This window comes from Mollisia scopiformis (genome assembly GCF_001500285.1).
Source record: "Mollisia scopiformis unplaced genomic scaffold LY89scaffold_24, whole genome shotgun sequence".
NCBI classification, from domain to species: domain Eukaryota; kingdom Fungi; phylum Ascomycota; class Leotiomycetes; order Helotiales; family Mollisiaceae; genus Mollisia; species Mollisia scopiformis.
This window is the reverse complement of record NW_017263604.1, coordinates 397,012-424,326: the sequence shown is the minus strand read 5'-3', so window position 1 is coordinate 424,326 and position 27,315 is coordinate 397,012. Positions and strand designations below refer to the sequence as shown.

Below are 27,315 nucleotides of genomic sequence, written 5' to 3'. Positions count from 1 at the left end.
AGTGGCATTGGGAGTGGTCGGAGTGAGTGGGAGGACTTGTAGGAAGTGAGGAATGACTGAGGGAGCGAGCAGTACAGTAAGTAATCTGCTTAGAGTGCTCTGTTCCCAGTGGTCTCTGCTCCTCTCTGCCGGAACGCTCGCATCTTTTTCTGGCAGCTGTTGCAACACTTGATCAGGACTCTTCTTCCAGTCAGGTCACTCTCAGTGCACCCAAAAAAATAAATCATTGGGTATGTTCAATGGATCCGCATCCACTCGCCTCGAATACCACCACATCCGGGCTGCACGCAGCCTTTGATAGGTCTCTCATCGATGCTCTGAGTCTGAGACAGACTCGTTCGGGTCACTCTAGACGTCTAGACCTCTGGCCCTCTAGTCCCGATTTTACTGCTCTCCAGTCTCCCCTCGTAGGGTAAATTATTCACATTAGTTTGGACTATGATCGCTTGCACCCGCACCCGCCTTGCTTTTCCCGTCCTTCCCTGGCCTCTCCTTGTTCGGGTTGCATGGTGTGCATGGGACAAGACAGGAGGAGAGGACCAGACAGGACAGGACGTCGAGCAACAGGTGGAGCAGGAGCAGAATACAAGCAGCAGCAGCCCAGCGTGGTGAGCACAGGTTAAGCCCGGTTGGGGCATGCTCTACCCATAATTGCTCCATCTTGACTGTCGGACTGACTGCATTTTGCTCCAATCATCCTGCCCCCCCAGCCCAGTCAAGCCCAGTCAAGCCCACTTGACTCTTCTCTTCCCTCTTCGGGTGGGACAAGACACAACCGAACGGAGCTGCCACTGCGGGAGCAGCTGCGTTACTGCTGCACCGTCTCATGGGATAAGAACCATGAGGGCCCGTTTTGCTATCACGATTGATCTTCTCTGATCTCACTCATACCTCACCCACGGTACTTCGGACACCACCAGCCCACGCAGCAGTTTGTCTTCTTCCTTCGTCTGGAAAAGACATCATCATCTACTACCTGAGCTTGCACTCGCACCCCATCAGCATCACTTGAACATTGTGCTTCAGTGATTCAGCGCCTTGTGACCTTACATTTACCCGTTATCACTTATCGTCGTGATCGCCGACGATTTGCACCTTATTTTCATCGCTTCACCGCCACACCAAAAGACATCCATCCGAACCTCTCTCTCGCTTCCCCTCCCACATCACAACTCACTCCAACAACAGCTACAATGGCAGCTTTTCCAATGCACAACTTCTACCGGCCCTCGGCCTTGACGGTCGATACTCACACACAGAACTACTTCGAGGAGGACGAAGGCAGTATCTTGGATGAGAACATTTTGGAGCAGAACGGCCTCGATTCCGGCTTGGAGATGTCACCGCCCATCAACGGCAGCCGACGGGAATCGTTTGCAGTCTCGTCCGCATTGTTCTCACCGAAGACAGATGAATGGCACCATGTTGATATGCAGCCCATGGCCTCCAACAATCCTTTTGTTGAGCACAGCAACAACCCGTTCATGCGCGTCGAGTCGCAGTCCTCCAACTACGGGCACCAGAGCCATGGATGGCCGATCAACAGTGGCTCAGGAATGAGCACACCGATGCAAGGACATGATGGATTACCAGCTGATTTCGAGGTCAACGCTCCCATGTTCCAAAGGCCGATGCAGACTCCATTCACCAACCCCACAAACCAACAACTACCTCTGTTCTCGTCAGGAAATACCAGCAATGGCTCGATCCCAACTTCACCACAGAAGGAATGGTCAGTAGCTGATGCCATGGACCACCGGTCAATGCCCAAGCGCATGAGACCTCACAGCCCGACCCTCCGTTCGCATCCAGACATGACGAGGAGGGGAGACGGTATTCGGAAGAAGAACGCTCGTTTTGATATCCCCGCAGAACGCAACCTCAACAACATCGACCAACTTATCGCTCAGTCTACCGACGAGCAAGAGATCAAGGAGCTCAAGCAACAAAAGCGACTGTTGAGAAACAGACAAGCAGCGTACGTTCCCATGGACTTTGGTCTTCCTCCCATTTTGGTTTCACCGGCCCGCTAACTAATTTCATTTATAGTCTTGACTCCCGACAAAGGAAAAAGCAGCACACTGAGCGACTTGAGGATGAGAAGAAGCACTACACAGCAGTGATCAACGACCTCGAGGAAGATTTGGCGGAAGCCAAGCTAGCGTTAGATGAGTGGGCCCGCAAGGAGCAGCAGTACCAACAGTACATCGAGAGCATGCAGCTCGAGAAGGAAGAAATGGTACGCAACCACACCATTGAGACCGGCGACCTTCGAAAGAAAGTCAGCGTTCTCACTGAGCACATCCAACGCCTCGAAGTTACTCCCATGTCCGCCATGCCCAGCTCCACTGGTTTCTCTGCAGATTATTCCGACATCGACAGCCTCACTATGGACGGTGCTTGGGATAATATCTCCTTCCTCAATGACTTCTCTCCCCCCGAGGCTGAGGTCAAGGTCGAGACCTCTCTGGTACCGATCAAGAAGTCTGAGAACAGTCTACTCAGTGATCCTGAGAAGCCTGCTGCTCAAGGTCTCTTGTTGATGCTGCTTCTCTTCGGTGCTTTCGTCGCTTCCAAAGGTTCTTCTCCTAGTATTCCTCAGATGTCCGACGACGTCCGAGCTGCTTCTGCTACTCTTCTTGAAGACATCTTCAAGGATGCTGGTGTACCACAAACCGCATCTGGCATCTCCGAGGCTGTTGCTCCACTTCCATCTGGTAATTCTTGGTCCACTACCCCGATGCCTTCCCTGGGCGGGAACGGTATGGTCGGTGTCACTCAATCAACGCTTGGAGATATCGCCGATTCCTTGACTCAACCCACGGAAGAACAAACGCACGAGCAACTATTCTCCATGTCTGCGGCTCAATACAACGGTCTCACGAATCAAGATTTCCTCCAAGCTACACCTCAACGATCAACCTCACAAGGACGACGGAACCTCGGAGAAACACTAGCAGCTATGCGAAGCAACAGCAAGAAATCCGCAGCTGAAGTCTACACAAGGTCACTGCTCTGGGATCAAGTTCCTAGCGAAGTGGTCCGCAACTTCGCCAAGCTAGTTTCGGATTGCAATTCTCAGAATAAAGATTGCAGCACATCTGCAGGCTGAATAAAGCATCCTCTCAACACGAAATCTCTATACTCGCATCTCTACGGTTACGAATCACGGCCTCTATCACGATCGCACGCCACCCCACCACAGCAGCAAAAAAGACCGTTGCTCACGCAGCATTTCCGATTTTCATTTGTCGCAAATTAGCAAGCCAGCCAGCGAGCGAGCGAGCGTCAGCGTTGAAATTTCTTGGACATTTTCTGAGTTTTGCTTTTTCCTTTTCATTATTGTTTGGCAGCATCAGCACAGCGACGGTACGGAAATCAAATCAAGGAATGGGATGGGGACTGGGACGGCTTTACAACAACGGCTCATCGGTCATGCGCAAGCAAGAGAGCCATCACCCGAGCACAGCGCTCGCAGCAGCAATTTTTCTTTTTCCTACTTCCATACTCTGTTAGGACATATCATGTATTCTGGAATAGGGGGAAAGAAGGGAAGGAAGGAGGGAGGAAATTGGACGGGTATCACTACCCACATTTCGGGTCTTTTGTTGTTGGCATTTTATTCTTTTCTGGTTTTTATTTGTGGTTCTCGTTCGAGCATGAATGATTCACGACCTTCTCACGATACCAACGTCTACTACATATCTTGCAAGCTCCTTTACACTACATACAAACTACGATTCTCACGAATGATGACGAACGATTTGGGAGGAAGGGAGGAAAGAAGGGAGAGAGGAGGATAATGATCATGATCATGCTGTATTTAAACTACCTTATTTACTTACAGCCATCGACGAAAGAATGAAAGAATGATTTGGGGACGTACTACAAAATGACTACTACTACTATTGTTTACTATCGTGACTTGTTCTATGTAATTCTTGACTCATGATCTATCAAACTATCTACTATCAAACCCTAAATTCCAACAATCAAACGTGCAGATAGACAGCATTCCCGATCCCGATCGTCGATCGCCCGATGCAGCAGCAGCAAGCAGTAGGTATCCTGTATCAGGATGGATGATGGAAGATGACCTCTACTAATCCCTCAGCATGACCTCGCCTCGTTCGTTTACCCGGACCACCCTATTCGTAGATAACCACGTGAGTGAGAGAGGGTCCTCCCCGAAAGGATTCCATTCGGATGACTTCTTTCTGCTGTTGCTTTAGGCAGGTCGAATATCCGTCTTACTCTTACTTCCAAGATAGATAAGAGTTAGTGCTCACAGGAACTGAAACACGATGAAGGTCGCTGGATGCATTTATTTATTTTAGGTACGATTTCTCTTCTGCTTCACGATGTCCACCACGAACGCTGGTGAAAGAGCAGAACGCAGAACGCCCTAGCTAGCTACAGTAGCTGCGCCATGCATGCCATGCATCCCGCATCACATCTTCAGCCTGTCCAGCTGCTCGCTCATGCCCTAATCCCCTCGGCTCGGAAAACAATGCCTTGTTTGCGAGTGTCTCAACGCCTGACTGACTGACTGACTGAAATGGAATATCGAATCGAAATGTACCGTCGTAGTCGAGACAAGCAAGACAGCAGCCAGGACGTAACCGTAACACGAACCGGCTGCACTGACCCCGCTCGCTCGCTCGTTTCCTCATCACAATAAACAGAACAGACATCATTGAGGCCAAAAACGCGACCCGACCTAAACCCATTCATTCACCCCACGAAAAAGAAAGAAAAGAAACACGAGATTTCCCTACTTTGACTTCTTCGGGACAGTTTTGTCAGGATCGTATTTTTCCTTCCAGATCCTACAGAAGAGGAGAGAACCAATGAGTAAGTAGTTAAACTTCAATTTATCCACAACAGTTTAGAGGGGGCAGGGTTGAGAGCCTATCGGCCATGCATCGCTCTCGTCATCTGGAACGAACTTTTGCTGCACGGGATGGCCACCGGGCCGCGGCGCACCAGACCATATGCAGGCAGGCTCTCGAAATGGTGACCCAACCCAAAGTACAGAAAGAGTTCTGACAAAATAAAGAGAGGAACATGACATACCAGGAATTGCCCAAGGTCTTACTCCCAGCCTGTTCCGCGAACCTGTAGTATTTCGCTGCTGCGTACTGTGGAGACATTCTCGTCAGCCTCATCGAGCTTTGAGTGGTGGGTGGATGGGTTGACGCATTTTCTGTCGCGTGGGGTTTGTGGAAAGCCCCATTGCTGCCCAAATGCAGTCATCATAGGGGAAGATGCATGCGCAAGCCACACGGTACGCTGCGAGGCTGATGGGTTCATGGCGACATGTTATGGCCATGAAGCTATTCGGAAGGCTCGGTAGTGTGGAAAAGGGGGGAGGCACGCAATTAACATACCTTGTCTTTTTTGCACCCAAAGCCCTCCATGTAGCACCAAGCGACTTCATTCATGGCATCTATGATAGAAATGTCAGTCTCACGTGTAAATTCCTTGAATTCAGGCGGAAACTGTGGCACGTACCTGTGTCGCCCAAATTTGCAGCTGTTTCGTAGTACTGCCACAGTATGTCAGTGGAAATGCTTCATGGCTTCTCCCCGATCCAATCCTTCAGAAGGGCTCACCTGTTTGGCTGCGAACTTGTCAATCTGCACTCCCCAACCATGTCGGAAGCAATTGGCAAGCTCGAAAATTGCAAGCACAAGTTCGCCTTTCGCTGCCCCTCCTTTCTTCATCCCCGCTTGAAGCGCGAGATCTTCGACTGACGCCGCATTCGACGCCGCTTCCGAGAGGTACTTCACAGCTTCAGCTGGATCAGGTTTACAACCCCAGCCGTGTCTAGAGAGGAAATGTCAGAATGATCTCAGCAATCAAGTGATGGTAGGAGGCCAGGCCACGGGATCTACCCTCAGGTACCTGAATATTGGTTGTGATCCGGGCCGCATGAAAAGGGGCCAATTGACATACCGAAGAGCGAGTCCATACAGCACTTGACTCAGAGCATTGTTCTCTCCATTCGGATCGGCCAATCGTCCAAACATGCTTGTAGAAGTCACCAATTCACCAGCTTCGTGGAGTCTGATAGCTTCCTGAATATTATCATCTGTCTGTTTCGTTGATACGACGCTCTCATGGCGTCCTGCACTGCCAGGTCTCCCACTTATCGACATATCATTGAATGATCCCAGATCCGTCGTTGAACCCCCAAGCGGCGTGGCAGGTCGACTTCGTGACTGCTCATTCTTTCTGGCCAGCATCGTTGCTCTCTTCTCCCACTGTGACTCAGCTCCATCCCCACCATCTTCCTCTCCAGTTGCCAGCTGTATATCTGGCAGATCTTGGGGCACGCTTTCAGAGGTCGGCTCGGCCTTCTTCAAATGCAGGCGCTCTGACAATCTCCTCGAGTTGGGAGACTTGGTGTTGGACTTCTGGCTCGCGCGCGACGAAACGGATGCCGTGGATACCACAGAACCACTTCTCGAGCGTCCCTTGAACAGGCGACTGGTCTTGGACTCGTTGCGCGTATCTGCGTACGGTGGATCGTCTGGCGTGTTGTGGGAGCTGAACGTGGGCGGTCGAATGAGCTCTTGGGTATTCGTGTCCGAACGCATGAATAGGAACACAGGTTGCTCTTCCGCTGCCGCTGTATCCTGCTGCTGCTCCTCTCCCTTATCCTTCTTCTTCAACAGGTCCTTGAAAGGCATCTTGGCGCAAGCGTTAAATCGAATGCGACGTTGTGAAGAGGTCGTTGACTAGTTATGTAGTGGTCAGATTTTTGATATGCAGTTATTGTGGAGGTCGAAATAAGCAACGAACAAACGCGTCCTTTATCAGGTAATCCGTAGAGTTGCCTTGCAGCTTCGCAGACTTTTCAAAAGTAGCATTTGCATCGGGATGCAATCATTTAAGGCCTCCATTTTCACTTTTGTGAATGGGTTGCCGTTGCTGATCTGGGCTTGGGTGGAGGCTTAGAAACGGCACAGCCGCTGATGGAAATAGCGATGCTCGCGTTAAGTAGCTGCGAACTCGTGGCCTTAATGGTTATGTATTGCGACAGATTATGCAGAAGCAGGTCACTACAAGACATGTATCACCTTGGCAAATCTAAGCAATAAATGCAATTGAATTTATCCTGTGCAGCTTCTTTCGCTGGTACACTACGTAAATCACTCTGGGGTTGACATCGAGGCGGTGCCTGCCCCTTTTTCTTCGCTTCCCGCACCCGATGTGTTCCGATATCCCGAGGGGTGATGATTGTCGTACAGTGTCAACATGATTCTCAAGAAAGAAAAATAAATTAAGAATGCGTATCTTGTCATTTAGCTAAAATCCCACAACTTGACTAACAGACTATCCTCGACCTCTGTTGCCAGATCTTGTTTCAGGAAAATCCGCTTTGGTATCTCAAACTCAATTACAGGTGTTTTCTTAACTTCCTTCACATGTTCTGCTTCGAGCATCTACGGTTTTGTTAGCTGCGCATCCTTTTAGTCTGCAGGAGAGGACTTACGCTTCCATATGAATGATCCAAGAAATCCTCCAGATTGTAAGCTGTCTTGGTGAATTGCTCTGAGATGATCTTGGCCAGCGTCGCAACATTGGGGTGGTAATGAGACTGAAGCGTGACTATCTCCCACAAACTGCTGTCGATGGCATGCGTCTCCATTGGATCATCTTCTTCCATATCAAATGGGTCGTCCATCCCCTCATTCTCAAGTCTCTCTTTCGCAGATGCCCCTCGAGTTTCTCGATGTATCATGAAGGTTGTCGAAGGGTGTCGTTTTAATAGATTGTAGATCCATGGTACAACAACAACTACCCCCGATGGAGGAGCATTGAGCGTCAATCTTGATAGCCTCTTCAGAAAGCTAGCCACCAGCACAGCTGGAAGATGGGTCGATGACAGGAAAGTGTCCATAAGTCGGAAAAATCTGGAGCGGTGCTTCGAGTGAAGGATTTCCGAATCGAGTAAAGAGTATAGCTTTCGGTAGAAGGATGGATAGTCAAGATTCCTCTCCTGGATCAGGTAGAATACTCCTGACAAAGCCAAGAGCGAGGTTGATCCACCAGCATCGTATGAGTCTGTCAAAAAATCCATCAAAAGTTCAGGTTTCATGAACCATGGAGCGATTGATGTGGAAACAAGTCTCAGCAGCGACTTTCTCTGATCTTTGTCCATCTGTAGCCCCATAAGAGCTAGCCACGCTCCCTGTGCATTCTTCTTATGTTTTGTGAGTGAGTATAAAGCATGGTTGCTCTTCTCGGGAGTGGTGACATAGAAATCCTCGAGTTCCTCCTTTGATTCCGGAACTGATTGGATCGAACTGAGAATCTCCAAAGCATTGTCGAACAATTTGTTATCCACACCGGTATTCGCTTCTCCTAAGATTTTCCTGCAGACAGTCAGAAAGGTACTAGTTAATGGGTAATAGATATACTTACTGGATAGCTTCCAGTGTATAGAACCGAATGTCGTCGTACTCTTCTACGAACTTCTCACTGAACTCCTTCCGCACATTTCCTTCGCCGTCATCTTTCAGCAGAACTCGAACCATGTCTGTCACAAATACAGCCGGAAAGCTGCCTTGTCCAATTCGCAGATGTTGGCCTTCAGTCTTCAGCAATCTCATACACAGGGTGAACATCGTTGGTCCAGCACCCTCCTCTCTCAATAGGTCCAACAAGCCAGATTTATACTCCGCGTATCGTTCCCTAAGCCACTTGACCACAATGGTATCTTTCTCAGTAGCTGATTGCTTCCTGGACATATCTCCAGACATCATAAGTCTTGTAAAGACTCGGCACAACGAAATTGCTGCAACAATCGAGCTATCTGCATCTTTGGAATCGTCCCCCAGAATCTTGATCAATTTTGCGATGTTGTTGTAATTTTTCTTCGATTCAAAGATCTCGTTCTCGAGCAACAGTATCTGCGCCTGGCCATCTTCGTCGCTACTTTCGGATCGTGCTCGTTTTGCCGGTCTCTTATCTGTCGCACTGCTTTTTCTTTTCGCTGCATGGCCTGCCTTGCCAATATCTGTCGGCATCTTGAATTGGTATGTCGTGAAGTAAATCTCGAAATAAATGTGCTTCAAATCCAAAATATTTTCTATCGATAAGGATTAAGGTTTGAGGCACGCAATAAGGCAACAAGGCACCGAGCGAGCCCTGAAGCTCTTTCGGCAACAATCAAATCTTCACCTCAAGCAATCCGCGAAGCTCAACATCATCTCCCCTCATCTCACAATGGCATCCCGCTTGGCAAGAAGCACGCTCGGTATGTAATTGATCTTCTGGTCGACATTTTGGCAGCAATTGGAGCTTGGAATAGTTGCTAATGACAGATACTCAGGCGCAGGAACGAGACTCCGACCAGCTCTTCCATCCCGAACTCTGCCGGCCCTCACGACCTCCCTCACAAGCTATCGATCAGCATCGAGTGTCCCAGCGGAGGATCCCAAGAAGAAGGCACAATCGATTATCGACTCGCTGCCAGGCAATTCATTGATCTCCAAGACTGCCATTCTCTCATCAACAGCCGGTGTCGCGATCTACGCTCTTAGCAACGAGTACTATGTCGTAAACGAGGAGACCATTGTTGCCCTCTGCTTGCTGAGCATCTGGACCGCTGTCTTCAAGTATGGTGGACCGATGTACAAGGACTGGGCGGATGGACAGATCAACAAGATTAAGGGCATCTTGAATGCTGCTCGTGCCGACCACACCGACGCCGTCAAGACCAGAATTGAGAGCGTTTCGCAATTGGGAAGCGTTGTTGATGTCACCAAGACCCTCTTCGAGGTCTCAAAGGTTTGTAATCTGTGACTTAGAAGCGAGTTATAGCAGATGCTAAAAGCAGCAGGAAACCGCTCAACTCGAGGCCAAGGCTTTTGAGCTCGAGCAATCCACCGCCCTTGCCGCAGAAGCCAAGGCTGTTCTGGACTCATGGGTACGATACGAGGGACAAGTGAAGATCCGTCAACAGAAGGAGCTCTCAGAGTCCATTATTGCCAAGATTCAGAAGGAGCTTGAGAACCCCAAGGTTCTTCAACAAATTTTGCAACAAAGTGTTGCTGATGTGGAGAGTAAGGACATCCGACTACCATGTCTGACATACAATGCGCTAACATTTCTAACAGAGATCGTGCAATCAAAAGCTCAATAGACAAGAAAATAATGAGGGCATACAGATTTCCTTGGTACCCGTGTTGTTTATAAACCCCATGTGCAATAGTCAACGAAGGATTCTTCACCTCAAGATCTGACTTTACGGAGGTTACCTCTTTGAATCTTGTGAGACTCGTCCAAGTGATTCTTACAAGAATTAGTAGTAGATGATACCATTAGGAAGATGTTACATGACACTCCTGTTTGTTCAAAGAGCACAATACTTGCCGTTCATGATGTGATATATTAACTCTCGGCAGGGTTAACTAGAATGTTCAGTCCTTTGATGGTCCGAGAAAGGTCACCTCTAGAGCCCCATCTACCAATGTTGGCGTGTGGTTGGTCATCGGCCAAGTTCGAAGCTCCTCCTTCATTGAATACCAGAATCCAGCCTAACCGAAAACAGCCTCGTGCTGTAGTCTTTGCCAATATCTCCATGTCCAACCATCAGGATTCCAGTTCATGAGCAGCTCGCATAATGAACGGTTGCCATCTTTGGCGATGGTCACTTTCCAAGTGACATTCCTCCATTTGCTTCCCATTGCTGCTTTGAAGATGTCAGAATCGGCATCGAGCGAAAAGCACCATTGTTCAGGCTCCAGCAATCCAACATCATCCAAGCAGAACGTTACCACTTCGTACCAGTCCAACATGAGGAATGAAATGGACTTTACTGCTGGCAACTTTGAAAATCTCATCTTGTCTGGGTAGCGGCAGGACAATCGGTTCCAGAAATAATCCTCCCTTTTGATGACGGCCAAGGGCTTGAGGTTAGATGCATAATCTACCTCAAATGCCAGATTTTGCACCTTTGCGCCTCCCTTTCCCTTCCCCTTCCCATACATCGAGCAGCTTGTTCCCATGAGTTGACCACCCAATCCACCCGTTCGTAATTGCATGTCGAAAGAGTAAGGTATCTTTCGCAGCGTCGAACCATAGAGAGGGGCCAAGTGGCGGGAATGGCTTGCCTAGCTTCGCGAACTTCGTATGATGATCATATTGTTCGACTGAGTTCAGGTGTATGGTGATAGGAAGCGTGGCCTCAATAGGTAGATATTGAGGAAGTCGGTACTTCCTGAGGAGGTGATAGGGCCTGCTATGTTCCAACCCGCCAGTGTATTCCCAGCCAAGTTAAGGCAAACCGAAAGCCGAAGTATATCTGGGCAGTAACAGATTGCGGCTATCTTTACTGGCATGAAGGAAGACGTCAGGATATTGAGATTTCTCGTTCCCTGTCGTTGGTTCAGAAGGCCACTTGACTGTTACCACTCGCTGCTTAGAGATTTCGTTTATCGCTAACTCCCAAATCATGAGTCTCAACTCTACTGGCAGCTGCATAAACTTTGGAAAGTCGGTCGCCATTTTTCTATCTGTTGTCAATCAGAAGCCGTGAGATGATTTGGGACAAGAACTACTAGATATATATCATGATGCCTCCTTCGCTTGAGCAGCTCAAATGCAGGTGTAGAAACCTGTTGCGAAGTTCGTAGTACTGTCTCAAATGTTCGTCTCTTGCACGGTCTGTCTGTAACGATGCAGGTCAACATTTTACTAGCTTGGATTTCTAGTTCCAGCTTGATATTGGCAGTCCTCGAACCTCGAGCTGCATGGTCATTATTCCCTTTCTCTGACTTCCATGGGACAATGGAGTCGTGGCATATGCTCATTTCCTGCCTGGGGTGTATTTCCTGCCGTGGGGCTGCCTCACCTGTACAAATTATGGTAAAGCTGCTACGCCAACACTGGCTCTCTCAATAACTTCCTTTCTGCCACGCGCTCTATGCAGTTTGAATGGGGACTCGCGGAGGTTTGTGGCCTTACTGAATCATTTGAAATTCTAGACTGGAATGATGCCAAAGTGGAAACGAAATAAAGGGAGAAATTCACACCAAGAACATGCACCTTCGAACAATACGTCAGCACGATATCCAGCATGTTTCAGAGGCAATGTACACACCATCTGTGCTGCAGTATCATGAAGAGAAGTGAGACTTTGAATCTTTTGATCCCTAGCACGCATATCTTGTTGGCTCTTTCCCCTCATATTTCCCGCAATTTGTTCGATGTATATGATCGTTTGCCTCAGTAGTAAGAGGGTACGGCTAATTATCAAGTACAATAGAGGAATTTACTAAAAGAGAAAAAAAAGAGTTTAGTCCTCGCAGAATTCGCATCCGCATCTCTCATGTCCCATCCATACCGATTGCTCGAGAAAACGGGGGGTACCCTAGACGTCTGAGAAAGGTGGCACCTTTTACTAGAGTGTGTTACTATTACACCACAGGACCTTTTGAATTGTGGGTTTCAAAATGCTTATTTGAATGTATGTAGCGTAGTGCGCAATGGTATATGGACGTTGTACGTACACTGTGCCCATAATGATTTTATGCCGCTAGTCTTCAGTAAGACACGAGTTCCTGGTCTCGATCAAACGAATAGTTTAAATTCGCGAGGCCGCTATTTTGTTCTAGATTTATATTTAACTTTATCGTTGCCTGTTTAACTTAAGAATTACTTCCAGGTTAAGAGCTTTTCTAAGTGCTAAGCGAGGGGTTGCCTATTTCTTGTGTAACCGCTTCCTTGAACAAAAATCCAACGCTTCCGCATTATTCTCTTCTCATAACATAAGCAGCTTACTGTTACTTGGCTCTCATCGAACTATCCAATGGGGGCCAAACCGCAAGTTGACACTCAGTTCAACGTCACATCAGGATGTCTCTGCTACGGCGACATTCACAATGTCTGGCATGGTACCTCGAGCCCAATCTGTAAATTCCCCACCTCCGTTGAACAACACGCCGGCGGGACAGTCACTGCTCAAATTATTTCATTCAATACCGTGGCGAAGAACGGGTAATGGAACGTTTTCAAGCTTGTCGAGAAAGGCACGGATCGCCTTTGCGCATGGTTCGCCTCTCATGTCGACGTCGACCCAGAGGTAGAAATCGACAAGATTCTCAACGTCTCAGGCTCTCCCTATGAACGCGATAGCGGAAGTCGATTGAACGACAAGAAGACGGCCAAGGAAAGCGTTCTTGTCATCAATCGGTATGACTGGGGTTATTACGATAAACGCGGGAAGGAAGAACTTGGTATCGATGACACCGCTGAAACTGACTGGGCTACGTGGGTGTTTGGCGAGGGAGCAGCACTTGTGGATTTCGAAAGTGCAAAGACGGAAGTCCTACGATGGAACGAGAAGAAGCGACAGGAAAGAGACAACTCACCAAATGGAGTCTGGATGTTTATTCCTGGCGGTGAATACATGTTTGGCCGTTTTGGGTTCGACGAGGATCGCTCAGGTGCAAGATCATTCCTGTTCTTCACAACGTATACCAACTTCTGTAGTACGAGCTTTGTTGGGACAGATCGTGCTCTTCGCGTGGAAGAAACTGATGAAGAATGGTTCCAGCGCTGCTTGCGCAAAGAAGGCTACTTTGAGGGCCTGGTTGAATTGAAACAACAGATATCATGGTTCAACGGGCCATTGCACCTTCCAGCAGAATCCGAATATCTTGGACCATATGACAGCCGTGAGTGTATTCTCACAAGTACGGACATTGATGCTATTCGGATTCGGCCAGGGGTGAAAGCCCACGAATTCGCAGACCCATTGAAGGAAGATTGTCTTACATGTCTAAATGAGATGATCATGAGCTATCTGGAGCACTTCATCGCGCCTGCTTCTTCCCATAATACAGTTGTTGCAGCCTGCTGCCTCATTGTTTCCCAGACATTCCAATGGCACCATTGATGCTTTAGATTGCTGTATGTATTCTTTCTTGATGGAGCCTTACTCGGATCCGATTCCTGGCTTCAATGACCGTGCAGTGGGGAGCAAGATTAAAAGCTTTCTCATCCCACGATGCGAAGACAAGAGTCTTGTCAGAGACGAAAAGTTTATTGCTGGAATCTGTGCTTGTATTGCGTATCTGCTTTCGGAAGTGTTGGAGTTGGCGAACAATCATGCTGGGCGGCGAAGCAAGCTTATCCCGGTGGACATACGGCTTGCCGTATTCATGGATACTAAATTAAGGGATCTATTCAAGTATTCCAGGTTCTTCTGGAAAGGGAACAGTCAGATTTTTCAAGTAGCTGGAGCTTCTCGCACTACAGAACTCACTCAAACTGCTGAATGAACTACTGTCACTTCAGTGGCAATCTCCACATTTTATGATGGATTCCATCAAAGCGCTCGGCTGCTGTGAGAGAAAACAAGAACTGTAAAGACGTAGAGAACAAAACAAGCCCAACATCTGAAAGTGTCAAGCTTCGCAAGAGAGTATGGATGGGCATGTTGAAATTCTTGCATATCTATAAAGTCAAAGAACAGAACTTTGACCATCGAAAGAATAGGTGGGAGTGATTTTCAGTACGAATAAATACATTTCGCAAATATGTCTAGGCGATTTAAAGCCGGCTGCGGCGTCGTTGAAAAGGGGGAAATGGTGACTCTAGAATAGGGTAGGGTGCCGGTATCACGTTGTCAAATTTCTGTTTGCGATTCTCAACGAGCCTCATCCTCATCTCTGTCCTGCCTACACAAACCCTACTATTGCGCTTTAATCTCTACAGCATCCTTAAATTATACCACCCGACTTCTCCAAGCCCCAGCTCATTTACACTCAAGAGCCACTCCTTCCTCTCACGATCGAACTGACAGCCTAAACTCACGACACGTGATCATCGCCCGACTGGTGTCTTTCAAGCCAACATGGCCACAGCTTCCAAGACATACCTTGACCTTGTCAATGATTGCGATAGGTAAGCAGAATACACTAATATCAACCGCATGCGCATCCTGACAAGAACAGATTCCCATACGATGACCCTCTCGCATCTCCGTCCGAGCACTGGTCATCCATCTACCGCTTCTACCTCCCAAACGACCCCAGACACCACGGTCTAATGCTCTCTTCAACAGTCCAGAAGATGCTCTGGACAGATGATTTCCTCGTCAACCACCAAGCCAGAACCGTCCATCTCGATCCGAAAGACACGAGTGATCTATCCAAATCATGCACAACTGCTCTCTCAAAGCAGGTCCAAGTCTGCATCGACGCCAAAGACTCCTTCCACGTAATCAGCGGACGGCATAGCGAGCCCTATCCCATCGTCGGTGCCAATTATCCAGTTTCTCTAGAGCGATACGCAAGTACGCTCTTCGGGATCATCTCTCGTGGTGCGCATCTCACGGCGTATACACAGACATCTGAAGGTTTGAAAATCTGGGTTCCTCGACGGTCTCCGAAATTATTCACTTATCCGAATTGTCTCGATACTACCGTTGCAGGCGGAATCTCGTTAGAAGATCCTTTTGAATGTATTGTCAGGGAGGCAGACGAAGAAGCATCTCTTTCTGAAGACCTGGTGCGAAAGAACGCTGTAGTGTGCGGATGCATATCGTACGTTGGACTAAACGATGCCAGAGGCGGAGGCGAGATGGGACTCATCGTTCCAGATATAATCTATGTATACGACCTCGAACTCCCAGCTGATATCATTTGTCAACAGAACGACGAAGAAGTCAAGGAATTCACGCTGATGAGCATTGATGAAGTGAAGGAGGGCCTTGCGAGATCGGAGTTCAAGACGAATAGTGCGATTGTGATGATTGATTTCTTTTTGAGGCATGGGATTATTACTGTTGAGGATGAGCCGAATTATGCTGAGATTGTAGCGAGGATCCATAGAAGACTACCTTTGCCGACTGGGCCTTCGAAGATCGTCGGATAAGTGTTGAAGAGGTTGCAGAGATGGTTTGTTGACGATGGCCGAACGCGTAGATTCTAGACAGACGCGATGGATTCAGGTAGATAGAACAGATGGAATGCAATTGGAAGACTTATTCCAAGATCAACGATACAAAAATCCTCCCACCTCGTGAATAACCTACCACCTAGCCCTATGACGAAAGTGAACTCTCCTCCCTTCCAATTCGGCGCTAACCCCAAACCATCCACCTTCCCACAAACCCTTATAGTGTTAAATAAGCAAAACCCCTCCCATAACCCAACAAGACGCATTCCACTTAGGTCAGTGGTTCAGGTCACTTGTTGGGTAAGAGCAAGGAATAACATAGCTCTGGGGTACACACAAACTACATACGAACGAACTTTAAAAACTGCAAAGGCAAGTTTTCTACGACCTACCCACTTCGGTGGTTAGGTCTCAGTTTTTGCTTCTTCTCTTCTTTTATCCCTGGTGAAGAGGGGTTGGTTTATTTATTTTTGACTTTTTTTTAGGCCTCGCTTCTGGAGCTCGCTTGTATAGGAGACTAGGGCAATATCCGACGTCACTTTCGGATTTTGGGAGTTTGAGAAGGCTAGTCGATATATCGGCTTATGAAATCTCATACTTGTAAAGATAACATATTGATTTTAATAGTGTTAATACACTTTTGGAAGAAAGGATGTGTTTACGCCACGCGCTTGCCCCTTGTCCTTCTCCGGCCAACGCAAACATATAGCCCACGCATACTCATCATCAATCAACCCTTCTCTCACAAAATTAAAACCCCAATCAATAGAAGATCACAATAACATCATCCTCATCCCTCTACAACCCCACAATTTCCTACCCCCCACAAGACCGTCGTCTCCACCGGCCCAGCACTCAACGTCACCGTCCCCAACGGACAACTATCCACCCCCAACGGCTCAATGGGCTGACTTCCTGTGATCTGCACCCCGCAAGCCACCTTCCCCGGCACCGAAGCCACGTAATCCACTTCTTCGTAGTAAGCGATGCAATTCGGGCTCGCGAAACAGTAGGCGCAGCAGCCGCCGGGGTAGACTTCGAAGGCGAGGCCCGAGGCGCCGTTGCCGCCTGGGATGGAAACGATGGATAGCGGGGTTGGGTAGAGGCCGTAGGAGTTTTGGGAGGAGCATTGTACGGGGAGGGGGAGGGTGGATGTGGAGGTTATGGTCGAGGTCGTTGTCTGTTTTATTGTTAATTTTTCATCTCTGTTAGTGAGGAGAGAAGCGTACAGCAGCGGCCGAACCAAGTAAGCAGGAGCATCCACTCGATAACGCGGTTGCGGTCTGTGTGCAGCTAGTAGCAAAGGGCGGGAGAGTTGTGGCTCTCTTCTCGAAATCTGGGGCTACAGTTGGCTCTCTTTTCTTGACGCCGGGAAAAGTGGCGTCGAGGGCGGGGACGGTTGTCGTTGTTGTTACCGTTGTTGTGCTTCTTGGTCAGTATTTATTATTTGGTTAACAAGAGGTAGGAACTAACGAGGTGTAGTAAGATGAACAGTACGGGCTAGCTAGTGAGCTTGTGCCCCGCAGTTCACGGAGACAGTTGTCTGCATTGCATGCAGCGCGAGCTTGGTTCTCGAAAGGGCTTGCCTTCGCGATGAACGCGAGTGAAGCAAGACCGGTGATGGTAAGCAAAAGCATTTTCAATTTTGAAGTTGTTAAAGTTCTGGTTGGAATTGAGAATGAGGAGCCAAGCACCTGTTAGCAAGCTTCATGAGTTATATGTATTGCTCTCTCAAGCCACAAAACTTTAAATATAGTGTACCAGGAACAAAAGAAAGTAGCATGCGGGACAGGTAATAATTGTGCTGTACGATGTGGGGGATTGAGCATTGTCGTAAGACAGGGGCGTTTTGTGGAGGCGGGAAAGTCCCATTCGGCAATTTCCATGACGCCTCATTCTCAGCTCCTGCACTCCATCGTTGCTTTCTTGCTCGTGAAGTGACGGCACACGGCTTAATACGAGGTTGCAATGTCGTGAGTAGGGGTATTGGATGAGAGAGCGGTATCGTCTGATCTTGAGTTGAAGTGCTGTTCGGAACACCAGAGTCGGCTCTGAGGTAGCCTCGTGGTAGATCAGGAGCAGAGCGATAACACCTGATATACCGCGGGGTGGTATGCCAGGATAAAAAGAGGCGTCCAAATACGAAGGGACACTTGTGAAATAAGAAATTGTTTCGATGCAACTTCCCTCCCTTACATATGCTGCGTGATAGTGGGATGACTTCCGCGTGCCTCTCGTACGTAGGTTTGGTTATGTTTCATCGAGAGGCTCCAATCAGATGCTCAATCTCAGCAATAAGTCTAATGCTCTGTTCTATACTCGGCGACTTCTGCTGCATCATACCGATCCAAGAAGTAAGTAGCCGACGTAGATGTGGTCCAAAGTCCGGTATATTGTGCTCGAGGAGGGTTGGTCCAAGGGCTTGATTTTGAAGCGAGACGAGGATGATGAACATCGTGCTCGTCATTCTGCAAACATAGATGTTAGATCAGGCTTCTCCGCAGAAGGGTGAGCTGCTTACGATAAAGAGCAAATCCAAGTATCAATCATCACTGTCTGGCCAAAACTCTTCAGATTGGCAATATGATCACAGCTCGCTTTCAAACACCTTCCCGCTCCTTCCACTGTCTCCCTGGAGTGAGCCATGTCGTTATGCTTGAGTACAATCTCAACATACGGCCTGTAAATCACACTCTTACATGCCAGATACCTTTGTCGCAGAAACGCAGCATGTTCATTGGCACATTCTCTCGTGTCTTCTTTAAACACTAGGAATCCAGGGAGGGTGTCGTGCCAAAGCACAAGCTGACGATCAAGTTCCGTTATTAGTGCTCGAAGAGATTCATCTCGTGATGATGTGTAAGTGTTATGTTTCTCGGCGGCATAAAGGAGTTGATGTACGCGGTTGAGGAGGCGCCGAATAGAGATACAGGACAGGAAGTAGAGCGCTGAGGATTCGGTCTCTGACTCCGTGAAGTGGGTTTGTAGAGGCCCGGGGAGGGGTACTTCCGATTCCTGGTCTGCTACTCCGCTCTGAGGTAAATGTGAGAGTTCTGAGATTAGATCACTAAATGTATTAATTCGTGACGCCGAAAGCTATGCTGAAGAGGCATTACCTTTCAATAATATAGCAAGACCAGAAAATCCGTCGTATGCATTCATCGTCCTCGACATTTCCTGATTCCGTGCCGTATGCGATCAGTGATCTGCATTTGGCAGCCGCTGTATTAAGATGGCCCCATGTTTGTAAAGGTCGTTGAAGGAACGAACAATAAAGCCTTCTCAAGATTAGCTGTCGTCGCTTGTCCACAAACCGGGAATTACTAACGCTGCAAGGAAAACACATTGTGTAGCTATGGTGCTGACGTCCATATACGCCACCGTCAACAACTTCAGAGCTTCGTCGAAACAGACGTTCGCAATGGTCATCAGTTCGCTTTGCTGCTGCCTAGATTGAAAGCCTCGAGACTCAGTCTGAGAGAATACCACATGAATGAGCTCTGATGCAGCGCCAAGAGCCATCACGAGTAAGGCAGCACAATCTTCACAGGTATTCCCCATAAATCCATTTCGCACTTTTTCGAATAGGACTTGGAGGGTAGCTTTGCTCACTGTTGGATACCAGAAGTTGACATTGCGTTGAAAGGAGGTCAGCAATCGTTCTGCTTCGTCTGTTGTGAAGACAGGTCTGATGGACCTAGGTTGAACCGGCATGGGGGGACATTTGCTTTCGAGGAGAAAGATAGGATGGAATTGAGCTCGAAGCGAAGGAAATGGTGCAGCGAAGGAGCCCGATAGTAAATCTTGTGTTGCACTGATGTGTGTTGACGATATCTACGATTGTCAGAATCAACGCTGGCCTCTTGGAAATACAGAATATTGGGTGCAGATGTGCATACAGTGGCATTCGCGACTTTAGCAAAGTCTTGGTGATCTGGCGACGAGGGATCCGAGAAGCGCGGTGAAGCTATCGACCTCACATGATTGTGTTCATTCTACCAATTGTCAGTTCAGGAGTCTAGTGCTGGAAGAATCTGAGAAGAAGCGTCTTACGAGGTTCTCATGGATACTTCGAAGCAGACCATCCATACGCAAAACGGTCTCTAGGATTTGATCGCTCTTTCCCTGAGTTCTACGATTTGCGTTAGGAAGGCGGTTGACTTGGACAGTCAGGAGGGGCTCACATGCTAGGTTCCTGCTTGCCATAAAGGCAGTCTACTTCATTTTCGGTGCACCACGAACATGGTTGTCGTCCATCGCATCTTACACATCAACGTCAGTCGTTGAGCTCATGAGTGGTCGTGGCTTGGAATGAAGCATATCTCACCTTGACTTGCGGAGCCGACAGGCACCACACTACGTATCAAATTTAGCATCAAATCATCAAGACGGTCTCCACATAAACTTACAGCATGTGCGGTCCTTTTCCGGGGTCGGGCGGCGTATGGCGTTGTCATGGCATTTGCAGTAGAGCTGTCCGAATTGCTTCTACCCGGTCGACCTTGGTCTGGATAGGCCATGATGATCTCAATGCATCATTCCATGCATAAAAAACATGGAAACCTAGACATAGAGCTTTAATCAGCAAATCGTGGTAAATTCAGAATGGCCTCATAATGGTACTGTATGTATTGATCACAAGTTTAAAGTGCGGTGTTCAAAAATGGTGTGTGCTCGGCTCGGTCTTAAGTCTAAAAGGGGATGGATTTCGAAGGCGGCTGACGCGGGGCATGGCTGCGGGGAAAAGCAATTACTCCGTACAGGGCCTTTTAAAGGTTAATGCTCAGACCCCTTGCCACTCTCTTTCCACACCTAGGCGCACCACTTATGGCATGCTTATGGCACGCTGCTTTTGGTCACTTTCATAAAAAATGAAGCTATTCAGACTACCATTTTGTGTATGCTCCCCGAGCAGCTATAACATCTGCACAGCGCTGTGGCATAGTGTGAATGATGTCCCTAATCTCTGCATCTGTGACCGATTCCCATGCCTTAATTACAGTAGCTCTGAGCCTCCTATAGTTCCTGTGGACATGGGGATCTAGTGCTTCCAAGATATCCTTCATCCTATTCCATATACTCTCTATAGGAGAGAGGTCTGGTGAGAATGCAGGCCAGAATATGGGCTGCACACCATAGCCCTGAAACACTTGCATAGTGTAAGCTGCTGTGTGCCCTGGTCCTCCATCCTGCTGGAATTGCAGCCCTGGGTGTGTGTGCAAGTAGTGAATAATAGGAGGCACTACTCTCTGAGAGTATGACACCTTATTGATTGTCTTCCATTCCTTCTCCCAGAATATGCCCAACCCTTTGCCATATCTTCCACTTATGCAGCCCCAAAACATCCATCCTATCTTCCTCTGCCACTTGTGTGACACGCAGTCAAGGTGAAATAGCTCAGCATCCCCTATGAGCCTAGTTACCCACTGCCTCTTGTGATACCCAGGTTGCATCCAGCTCTCATCACTCCAGAGGATTTCATCCCACTGGTCCAAGGTGTGGCACCATCACTTCATTTTAACCTTTAAAACAACCTGTACGTAGTAGACCGATGACGTGTTCGGAAACCTCTACTTTGCTCCGTATTACTGTTTCTAGGCACCTGGGCAGCTTCTAGATTATAGCACGTGATTGATATTTCAATGTCTGCAAAGTGGGATCTTGAGTAAAGCTTGGAAGTGCATGGGACAATTCACGAACATTTGTTAACTAAGAAGCTCATGTTCTAGTCTGGCGTAGTCAGGGACATTGAGGATATCATGATTTCCAAAGACCGTTTCAATGCTTGACCAAGTTCAGAAGCGCTAGATAAATGCTGTTTTTGTTTCCATCGAATCAGAGAATTGTGAGGAATGCAACTACTATGCCACCATAGATTTCTCATTCACGTCAACACCCACGGTAGCAGCAACCGTTTGCACCGATCTTTTCTGCAAGCTCTTCTTCACCGGATGTAGATCACTAAAAACTTCATCAAGTTCCTCCAGAGTGCGGTCTTTCGTCTCAACGAAGAAGAAGTAAATGACCACAAACTCGATCAAGTCCCAAGCAACGAAAACCAAATAGAAGTAGTAAGTGATGTTCTTGAAGGCTGGTCCAGAACTGTATTGGATGACTGTCGAGGCAACACTGGAACCAAAGTTGCCAATCGCGGTACCCTTGGCTCTGGTCTCGGTTGGCAATGTTTCTGCGATGTACATGCTCTGCAAAGGTGTCCATCCGAAACTAAAGACAATGCCAAACAGGTAGACGAAGGTGATTGCGACATTTGAGGCCATTTTATTGTTATGTTCGACCGCGAGCTTAGTAGTGCCAGTGATGATGGCGAAACAGATGCTAGAGAATAAGATAGACCAGAGCAAGAGAGGCCGTCTTCCAATCTTATCAGTCATTCTCGCTCCAGAGATGGCGCCAAGCCAGCAGAGGACTGGGAAGACTCCATTCAGTTTGAGTTGGGTATGTTCGTCGGCAATTCCTGCTGTGGCCATCATCTCTGGGAAGTAATAGGAACTGACACTGTTTCCTGACCATTGGCCGAAAAAAGCCATGCCGAGCACACAAATGAGACGGCGACGAGCGTTGTGGCTTTTGACCAGGCCAGAATAATCCCACCAGCGTTTGTCAGTGGCATCTGTCTGAATTTGATAATACATTTCAGAAATCTGAAGATTAACGATTGGATGATCTTCTCGACCTGAAAGTTTTCCGTTAGCATAAATTCTTGTTCATAAAGATGGGGTTCTCACCTTCACCATGATACTTTGCGAGGATTGCTCGAGCTTCGTCAACGCGATCTTGTCCAACTAACCATCGAGGAGATTCTGGCAGGAAGAAGGCTCCACCCGCGACGACCACGGATGACAAAAGCTGGCACCAGATCGGGATTCGCCAAGACCAGTTAGTAGATAAGAATGCGGTCCCATAGCCTAAATCAGTCAGTAGTGGGCTGTCTTAAGAACTTCAAATCAGACTTACAAGTCCAGCTAGCAATGATACTGCCAATATACCAGCAAGTATTGTACAGCCCAGTAAGAGTGCCTCTCCATTTGGGATGTGCGAGTTCAGACACGTAGCAAGGTGCGGACACGCAGCAGAACGACACCCCGAACCCAAGCAAGAAGCGACCTGCCAGAAACATATGCATATTGACAGCTGGTGCTTGGATACAGGTCCCGATGATAATAATGACGGAGCCCGTGAACATGCCAGCACGTCGTCCGAGGTAATCATTGACTGGTCCTGTAAGAACAACGGCGGGAATACTACCAATATTGTAAATGGCAAAGACAATACCCGTGGATGATCCGGTAGAACCACTGCAGAAGGTGTTAGCGCTCCGTACTGCGATTCGGATTGACATTGAGACAGCCGGTGTTTGCAGCTCGTGACTTACATGCCAAAATAATTCTGGTACGGTTTCATTGCATTGATGGCTCCCATTAGAGAACCATCAAACCCGTTCAAACATCCACAGAGGTATGCAATAGCCAAAACGCCGTAAAGTCTGAACATGGACCTTGACCATGGTGAGTAAGTTGTCGTGTCCGCCTCTGTGGCCAGGAGAATAGCGTCTGTAGATGAATTGTCAATGTCATTGACATGAGACGCAGCGCCCAGGTCCTTCTCGTCTGAAGCCATGGTAACTGATCGCAAGATTTTGTCGGAGTGGCCTTGATCGTGAGTATTGAAGGGTTTTCCGGATTAATATCTGAGGGGGGAATAAAATGCAGATGCAGATCCTTCCCAGAACACTGACAGAATGAAAAGACAAGGAAAGAGGAATGGTCAAGGATTTATGCTCCTTGATAGCTTGTCCCAAGCGATATCTGGACATGGGCAGACTTTCCCAGATTTAGTCCCCTCATGCATAACTCAAGGAAGTAGGAACGAGGCGTTCCAGCAAACCTGCTAGTGTGGAGACGAAAAGGCCAAAAGAGAGCTTTCGGCTCGTGTCCGCTGAACGTGGCCAAGGGATGGGGTGATGGGGAAGGCAGGGACGCATTGCGGAGAGGTGAACGCGGGGTAGATAGGTCAATCTGAGTTCCTAGCAAGGGCGGGAGCAGGCGCGTACAGGCAATTCTTACAGCGGGTATCCGGGGATGAGCGGGGATGAGCGGGGATGAAAGGGGAAGCTTGGGATCAACCGGAGGGATGCTGTTGATGTGGAGAGTGGGGAGCAAGATTGGGTGGAGGAGGCTGGGAAGAGTGTCGTCGGAACAATTAGAGCCGAAGTCTTCTGATTGGACCGCTTCTATTCAAGCTCTAATTTAGTCTGCTTGGGAGTGAAGATGGAAATAGTTTCTTGGTGCTTGACCTCCACCAAAACCAAATTCACAGCGAAAAATCGTACGAAGATTCTCTGCCCTCTCATTGGACGTAACTGCAATTATCATTCAGTTTAAGACCATTCTTCCACGAACCTGCATAATTATGCGTGAAAAGTACCTGGCCTTTACCACTATTGCTGGGAATGCGATTCTTCCCCTATTCTGTCATTTTTGCAGCAGTGGTACTGGGCCAGGATACTCTTCGCCAGGCCCATTCCAAATAGAGCTGCCACAGACTCCATTTTTGTTGACAATCGTACTGGTCTTTGTAGTCTGCAAACATTCAACTTAGTACCGTCTGTACCTTCTCCTTGCAAATGACAAGACATACTTCTTGTATCAACAAAGTGTGATCTCAATCATTTTCTTTTTGCCCTGCTCCAACATCTTAACAACTTCTCCTGACATCATCCCGTGTACGTATGATTCCCCCAGAATTTGAAAGCAATCACCATTCCGTCGTAGCACTAATGGCACATCACAACCTGGTACAATCGCAATGGTATCTCCAGCTCTAGCCGCTGCAGGCGCAAGTCCCAAGTATCCTTCGTTGGTTGAGATCAATCTTCTCCAGGCCAGAATCTTCATTGCCCACAATGTCGCATCACGCAGGTATTGTCTATCACTTGCAGTCCCTTTCCAGTACCCAGTATCTTGCTGAGTTCTCGATCTCCTATATTCCTGATCCCGACCACTTTCTGTGATTCCTTCTTCATAATTGATCAGTTGAACCAGCGACCGATCAAAGAGGCGCAAACCCTTGTTGCGCTGAAAGAAACTATCAAGGCCGAAGAGTGCACGTCTCGTGGTGAGACCGCCTATTCCCATTTCCCAGACTGAGGGGTCAAGAATTGAGCTCAAGCTGGGTGGAGGAGAAGCACCCGAACGTGTCGAATTACCAGTCATTGTCCGCCAAAGCGCTTCTAGAGTGCCAGCTACATTGCCGTAAATGCTCTGAACCTCGGGACCATTGAGAGGGTAGCTGCGATCTGATTCCGTTGCATGAAAGGCAGCAAGGCTGTTGATACTATCGAATAGAACGGCTTGAACTGTCATCAAGTTATGATTTCGGAATACAGGAGCTACAAAATAAGATTTCAAAGCGGCCGACCCGTGGTTGAAAAGATTCATAGCAGGGTTTCTTGGACAAGACCAACACACAACCCAAGATGGCAAACCATGTTCGCAGCCTAGGTTCACAACTTCAGGGCATCGAACGAACTTAGGTTTCCGGGGACGGCTCAAGGTGGAAGGTTTGAAGTACTTGGTATCTATCGCAGGTACTGGACTGGCCACGAGACGCAAGTAGTTGAAGTAGCCTGTACTGAGGAGAGTTTTCGTGAAAATGGTGTAGGTATCAATCGCGGGAAGGTGATAATCCGGGACCATCTTGACGACCGCGTCTAAGCAAGGCAGACCAAGAATTCCATAGATACGATCTCTCTCGTCGCCAGTATCAGCCTCGCGGCTGAGGATAAGAGCGTCGAATATCGTGTCATGAATTGCACTTTTCGTGAGGGTCTGCGGAACATTCTGAGCCTCGATCATGGCAATCGGTCTTTCCCACAGCTTCTCTGATATGGTGTATGTGTCAATCCTTCCAGGCAGTCTATCCCAGGACCGTCCCATTGCACCAGGTCCATTGACAGCGTGGATTATTTGCCTCCCAAGCTCGTTCCCATCCACGTCCCGAACGAGCCGGAGAGTCTGATAAATATCATCCAGCTGTACACACTTTGCCCCGCACATGACTGGTGTGCTTCGAGCACCAGAAGCAATCTCTTGCAGTACCCATAATCTGCGGAAGTACGGCCTGGCAAGGAGATGGTACATTCCTCGAAATACCTTTCTGGGCATTCTCACATATATGTGGTTGTGTCTCCATCTCAAATGTGGATGGTTGACAAACATCTCCTTCTCCACCCTCTTGTACGCCTCTTTGAGTGGGTTGTCGTCCTGTGACCGAATGCCGAAATATCGTATGGCAGTCATGGCGAGATCACTATCATCTGATGATGGCCCAAGCCATATCACAATATGCATCGCCGAGGCGTAGATCTGCTGCATTCTCGTAACTTGCTTTGCCCGTTCGTTAAGATCGTCTTGATTGATACAGATAGCATCCGCCCAAATTCTGAATCCTTGCTTGATACGAGGGTAGTTGCGCAATTGACATAGAGCAGCTTCCAAATTCTGTGTCACAGCCATCGGTGCACCGTCGACGAATATTGTGCTTTTCACTGTAGCATTGCCCCAGACGTAGGACAATGCAACATAGTCACCCCATCCGTAGCGCCACAGGAGCTCAGTACCTTCGTCCAAGGGATCCAAGGATGATGTGCTGTTGGAGTTGGTTTTTGTGTCGCTTGACGGCGTTCTCCACACTGACTTGCGCCAGAGACTGTCTTGCCACCCAGGCTGGGACTCAATGTCTTCTGAAATAGGACATGGCCAGGTAGTGAAATGCTTGTTTAGGCGTCGTTGGTCGTCATTCGTGATCGGATTGGATTCTTCCAGGGAAACGTATTCCAGACTGCAGTGGATGGGCCCTGAGGCAAATTTGGGATCATCTTGATCCGTCGAGAGTCTGATGACTCTGATCTCGTTGCTGCGAAGTTCTCGATACCGCGCCATAAAAGGAACGAAGTGTGCGAATTATGAACGTTTGACACTGGGAATGTTCTCAATCAATGTTGCTTGATGAGTTCAAGCTACAGTTCCAAGGCAGAGTGAACAATTGTACAGAAAAGAGCTTCATGGTGGTAAAGTTGATACTTGAGGCATAATCCGAAACGTATGATGCCCTGGCCAGAGGCACAGTCCTACCAAAATAGTATGAAGGATTCAGGTTTGGAACCAACAGTGGTTGACACTACTCTCTACGCACGGACCAAAAACACCAAAATCATGAAGACAACAAAAATAATAATACATTATAGTAACTCTACAATCTACCATTTGTTGCCCCTAATAGGCTTCCCACCGCACCTTCCAACCTCTGCGCATCTTCTGGGCATATCAGCAATACGCTCCCGTATTTGCTTTAAGGTAATTTTGTCCCATTCCTCCT

The 27,315-nt window shown here is 48.2% G+C and overlaps 11 protein-coding genes across 11 annotated transcripts; 4 read left to right on the top strand and 7 right to left on the bottom strand.

Annotated features, from left to right (window-relative positions):
- Positions 1 to 916: 916 nt before the first annotated feature.
- LY89DRAFT_237772 (uncharacterized protein) lies at positions 917 to 3,254 on the top strand. The gene is made up of 2 exons (XM_018206076.1): positions 917 to 1,978; positions 2,050 to 3,254. Exons 1-2 carry the CDS (start codon positions 1,194 to 1,196, stop codon positions 3,110 to 3,112), a joined length of 1,848 nt encoding a protein of 615 aa, XP_018065506.1. The 5' UTR covers positions 917 to 1,193; the 3' UTR covers positions 3,113 to 3,254.
- A 1,520-nt stretch (positions 3,255 to 4,774) lies between these two features.
- On the bottom strand, positions 4,775 to 6,695 carry LY89DRAFT_595264 (HCP-like protein; the record flags this gene model as incomplete). Its single annotated transcript, XM_018209851.1, has 6 exons — positions 4,775 to 4,829; positions 5,077 to 5,141; positions 5,391 to 5,449; positions 5,515 to 5,548; positions 5,616 to 5,829; positions 5,959 to 6,695. 6 exons carry the CDS (start codon positions 6,693 to 6,695, stop codon positions 4,775 to 4,777), a joined length of 1,164 nt encoding a protein of 387 aa, XP_018065505.1.
- Positions 6,696 to 7,125: 430 nt separating this feature from the next.
- LY89DRAFT_710304 (nucleolar complex protein-like protein) lies at positions 7,126 to 9,060 on the bottom strand. Its single transcript, XM_018217820.1, has 3 exons — positions 8,434 to 9,060; positions 7,502 to 8,384; positions 7,126 to 7,451 (listed from the first exon to the last, which is right to left on the bottom strand). Exons 1-3 carry the CDS (start codon positions 9,036 to 9,038, stop codon positions 7,311 to 7,313), a joined length of 1,629 nt encoding a protein of 542 aa, XP_018065504.1. The 5' UTR covers positions 9,039 to 9,060; the 3' UTR covers positions 7,126 to 7,310.
- Positions 9,061 to 9,227: 167 nt separating this feature from the next.
- Positions 9,228 to 10,372, top strand: LY89DRAFT_689069 (ATP synthase subunit 4 mitochondrial precursor). The gene is made up of 4 exons (XM_018215838.1): positions 9,228 to 9,268; positions 9,344 to 9,801; positions 9,854 to 10,076; positions 10,131 to 10,372. The coding sequence occupies exons 1-4, from the start codon at positions 9,238 to 9,240 to the stop codon at positions 10,154 to 10,156; spliced, it is 738 nt and encodes a 245-aa protein (XP_018065503.1). The 5' UTR covers positions 9,228 to 9,237; the 3' UTR covers positions 10,157 to 10,372.
- A 178-nt stretch (positions 10,373 to 10,550) lies between these two features.
- Positions 10,551 to 11,057, bottom strand: LY89DRAFT_786793 (uncharacterized protein; the record flags this gene model as incomplete). The annotated part of the gene is made up of 1 exon (XM_018223020.1): positions 10,551 to 11,057. The coding sequence occupies one exon, from the start codon at positions 11,055 to 11,057 to the stop codon at positions 10,551 to 10,553; it is 507 nt and encodes a 168-aa protein (XP_018065502.1).
- Positions 11,058 to 12,823: 1,766 nt separating this feature from the next.
- Positions 12,824 to 14,505, top strand: LY89DRAFT_710302 (uncharacterized protein; the record flags this gene model as incomplete). Its single annotated transcript, XM_018217819.1, has 3 exons — positions 12,824 to 12,997; positions 13,031 to 13,882; positions 13,950 to 14,505. 3 exons carry the CDS (start codon positions 12,824 to 12,826, stop codon positions 14,295 to 14,297), a joined length of 1,374 nt encoding a protein of 457 aa, XP_018065501.1. The 3' UTR covers positions 14,298 to 14,505.
- A 175-nt stretch (positions 14,506 to 14,680) lies between these two features.
- On the top strand, positions 14,681 to 16,020 carry LY89DRAFT_654865 (uncharacterized protein). The gene is made up of 2 exons (XM_018212317.1): positions 14,681 to 14,922; positions 14,973 to 16,020. The coding sequence occupies exons 1-2, from the start codon at positions 14,873 to 14,875 to the stop codon at positions 15,892 to 15,894; spliced, it is 972 nt and encodes a 323-aa protein (XP_018065500.1). The 5' UTR covers positions 14,681 to 14,872; the 3' UTR covers positions 15,895 to 16,020.
- Positions 16,021 to 16,708: 688 nt separating this feature from the next.
- LY89DRAFT_674488 (uncharacterized protein) lies at positions 16,709 to 17,555 on the bottom strand (the record flags this gene model as incomplete). The annotated part of the gene is made up of 3 exons (XM_018213447.1): positions 16,709 to 17,098; positions 17,148 to 17,343; positions 17,392 to 17,555. The coding sequence occupies 3 exons, from the start codon at positions 17,553 to 17,555 to the stop codon at positions 16,709 to 16,711; spliced, it is 750 nt and encodes a 249-aa protein (XP_018065499.1).
- A 620-nt stretch (positions 17,556 to 18,175) lies between these two features.
- Positions 18,176 to 20,438, bottom strand: LY89DRAFT_739350 (putative C6 transcription factor; the record flags this gene model as incomplete). The annotated part of the gene is made up of 9 exons (XM_018220457.1): positions 18,176 to 18,386; positions 18,440 to 18,985; positions 19,035 to 19,196; positions 19,247 to 19,752; positions 19,818 to 19,913; positions 19,972 to 20,050; positions 20,103 to 20,180; positions 20,246 to 20,274; positions 20,328 to 20,438. 9 exons carry the CDS (start codon positions 20,436 to 20,438, stop codon positions 18,176 to 18,178), a joined length of 1,818 nt encoding a protein of 605 aa, XP_018065498.1.
- A 1,341-nt stretch (positions 20,439 to 21,779) lies between these two features.
- LY89DRAFT_594853 (putative lactose permease) lies at positions 21,780 to 23,556 on the bottom strand (the record flags this gene model as incomplete). Its single annotated transcript, XM_018209827.1, has 4 exons — positions 21,780 to 22,612; positions 22,665 to 22,844; positions 22,894 to 23,234; positions 23,312 to 23,556. 4 exons carry the CDS (start codon positions 23,554 to 23,556, stop codon positions 21,780 to 21,782), a joined length of 1,599 nt encoding a protein of 532 aa, XP_018065497.1.
- A 941-nt stretch (positions 23,557 to 24,497) lies between these two features.
- On the bottom strand, positions 24,498 to 27,037 carry LY89DRAFT_237677 (HET-domain-containing protein). The gene is made up of 2 exons (XM_018206075.1): positions 24,577 to 27,037; positions 24,498 to 24,518 (listed from the first exon to the last, which is right to left on the bottom strand). The coding sequence occupies exon 1, from the start codon at positions 26,877 to 26,879 to the stop codon at positions 24,585 to 24,587; it is 2,295 nt and encodes a 764-aa protein (XP_018065496.1). The 5' UTR covers positions 26,880 to 27,037; the 3' UTR covers positions 24,498 to 24,518; positions 24,577 to 24,584.
- Between the last annotated feature and the right edge of the window lie 278 nt (positions 27,038 to 27,315).

What these genes read in the sequence shown, in the direction of transcription:
- LY89DRAFT_654865 (XM_018212317.1), top strand. Translation starts at nt 14,873, where the DNA reads ATGGCCACAGCTTCCAAGACATACCTTGACCTTGTCAATGATTGCGAT. An exon ending in CTTGTCAATGATTGCGATAG is followed by an intron (nt 14,923 to 14,972) that starts GTAAGCAGAATA and finishes TGACAAGAACAG; the next exon opens with ATTCCCATACGATGACCCTC.
- LY89DRAFT_237772 (XM_018206076.1), top strand. Translation starts at nt 1,194, where the DNA reads ATGGCAGCTTTTCCAATGCACAACTTCTACCGGCCCTCGGCCTTGACG. An exon ending in TTGAGAAACAGACAAGCAGC is followed by an intron (nt 1,979 to 2,049) that starts GTACGTTCCCAT and finishes TTTCATTTATAG; the next exon opens with TCTTGACTCCCGACAAAGGA.
- LY89DRAFT_710304 (XM_018217820.1), bottom strand. Translation starts at nt 9,038, where the DNA reads ATGCCGACAGATATTGGCAAGGCAGGCCATGCAGCGAAAAGAAAAAGC. An exon ending in TATACACTGGAAGCTATCCA is followed by an intron (nt 8,385 to 8,433) that starts GTAAGTATATCT and finishes GACTGTCTGCAG; the next exon opens with GAAAATCTTAGGAGAAGCGA. An exon ending in TGGATCATTCATATGGAAGC is followed by an intron (nt 7,452 to 7,501) that starts GTAAGTCCTCTC and finishes ACAAAACCGTAG; the next exon opens with ATGCTCGAAGCAGAACATGT.
- LY89DRAFT_237677 (XM_018206075.1), bottom strand. Translation starts at nt 26,879, where the DNA reads ATGGCGCGGTATCGAGAACTTCGCAGCAACGAGATCAGAGTCATCAGA.
- LY89DRAFT_689069 (XM_018215838.1), top strand. Translation starts at nt 9,238, where the DNA reads ATGGCATCCCGCTTGGCAAGAAGCACGCTCG. An exon ending in CCCTCTTCGAGGTCTCAAAG is followed by an intron (nt 9,802 to 9,853) that starts GTTTGTAATCTG and finishes TAAAAGCAGCAG; the next exon opens with GAAACCGCTCAACTCGAGGC. An exon ending in AAGTGTTGCTGATGTGGAGA is followed by an intron (nt 10,077 to 10,130) that starts GTAAGGACATCC and finishes CATTTCTAACAG; the next exon opens with AGATCGTGCAATCAAAAGCT.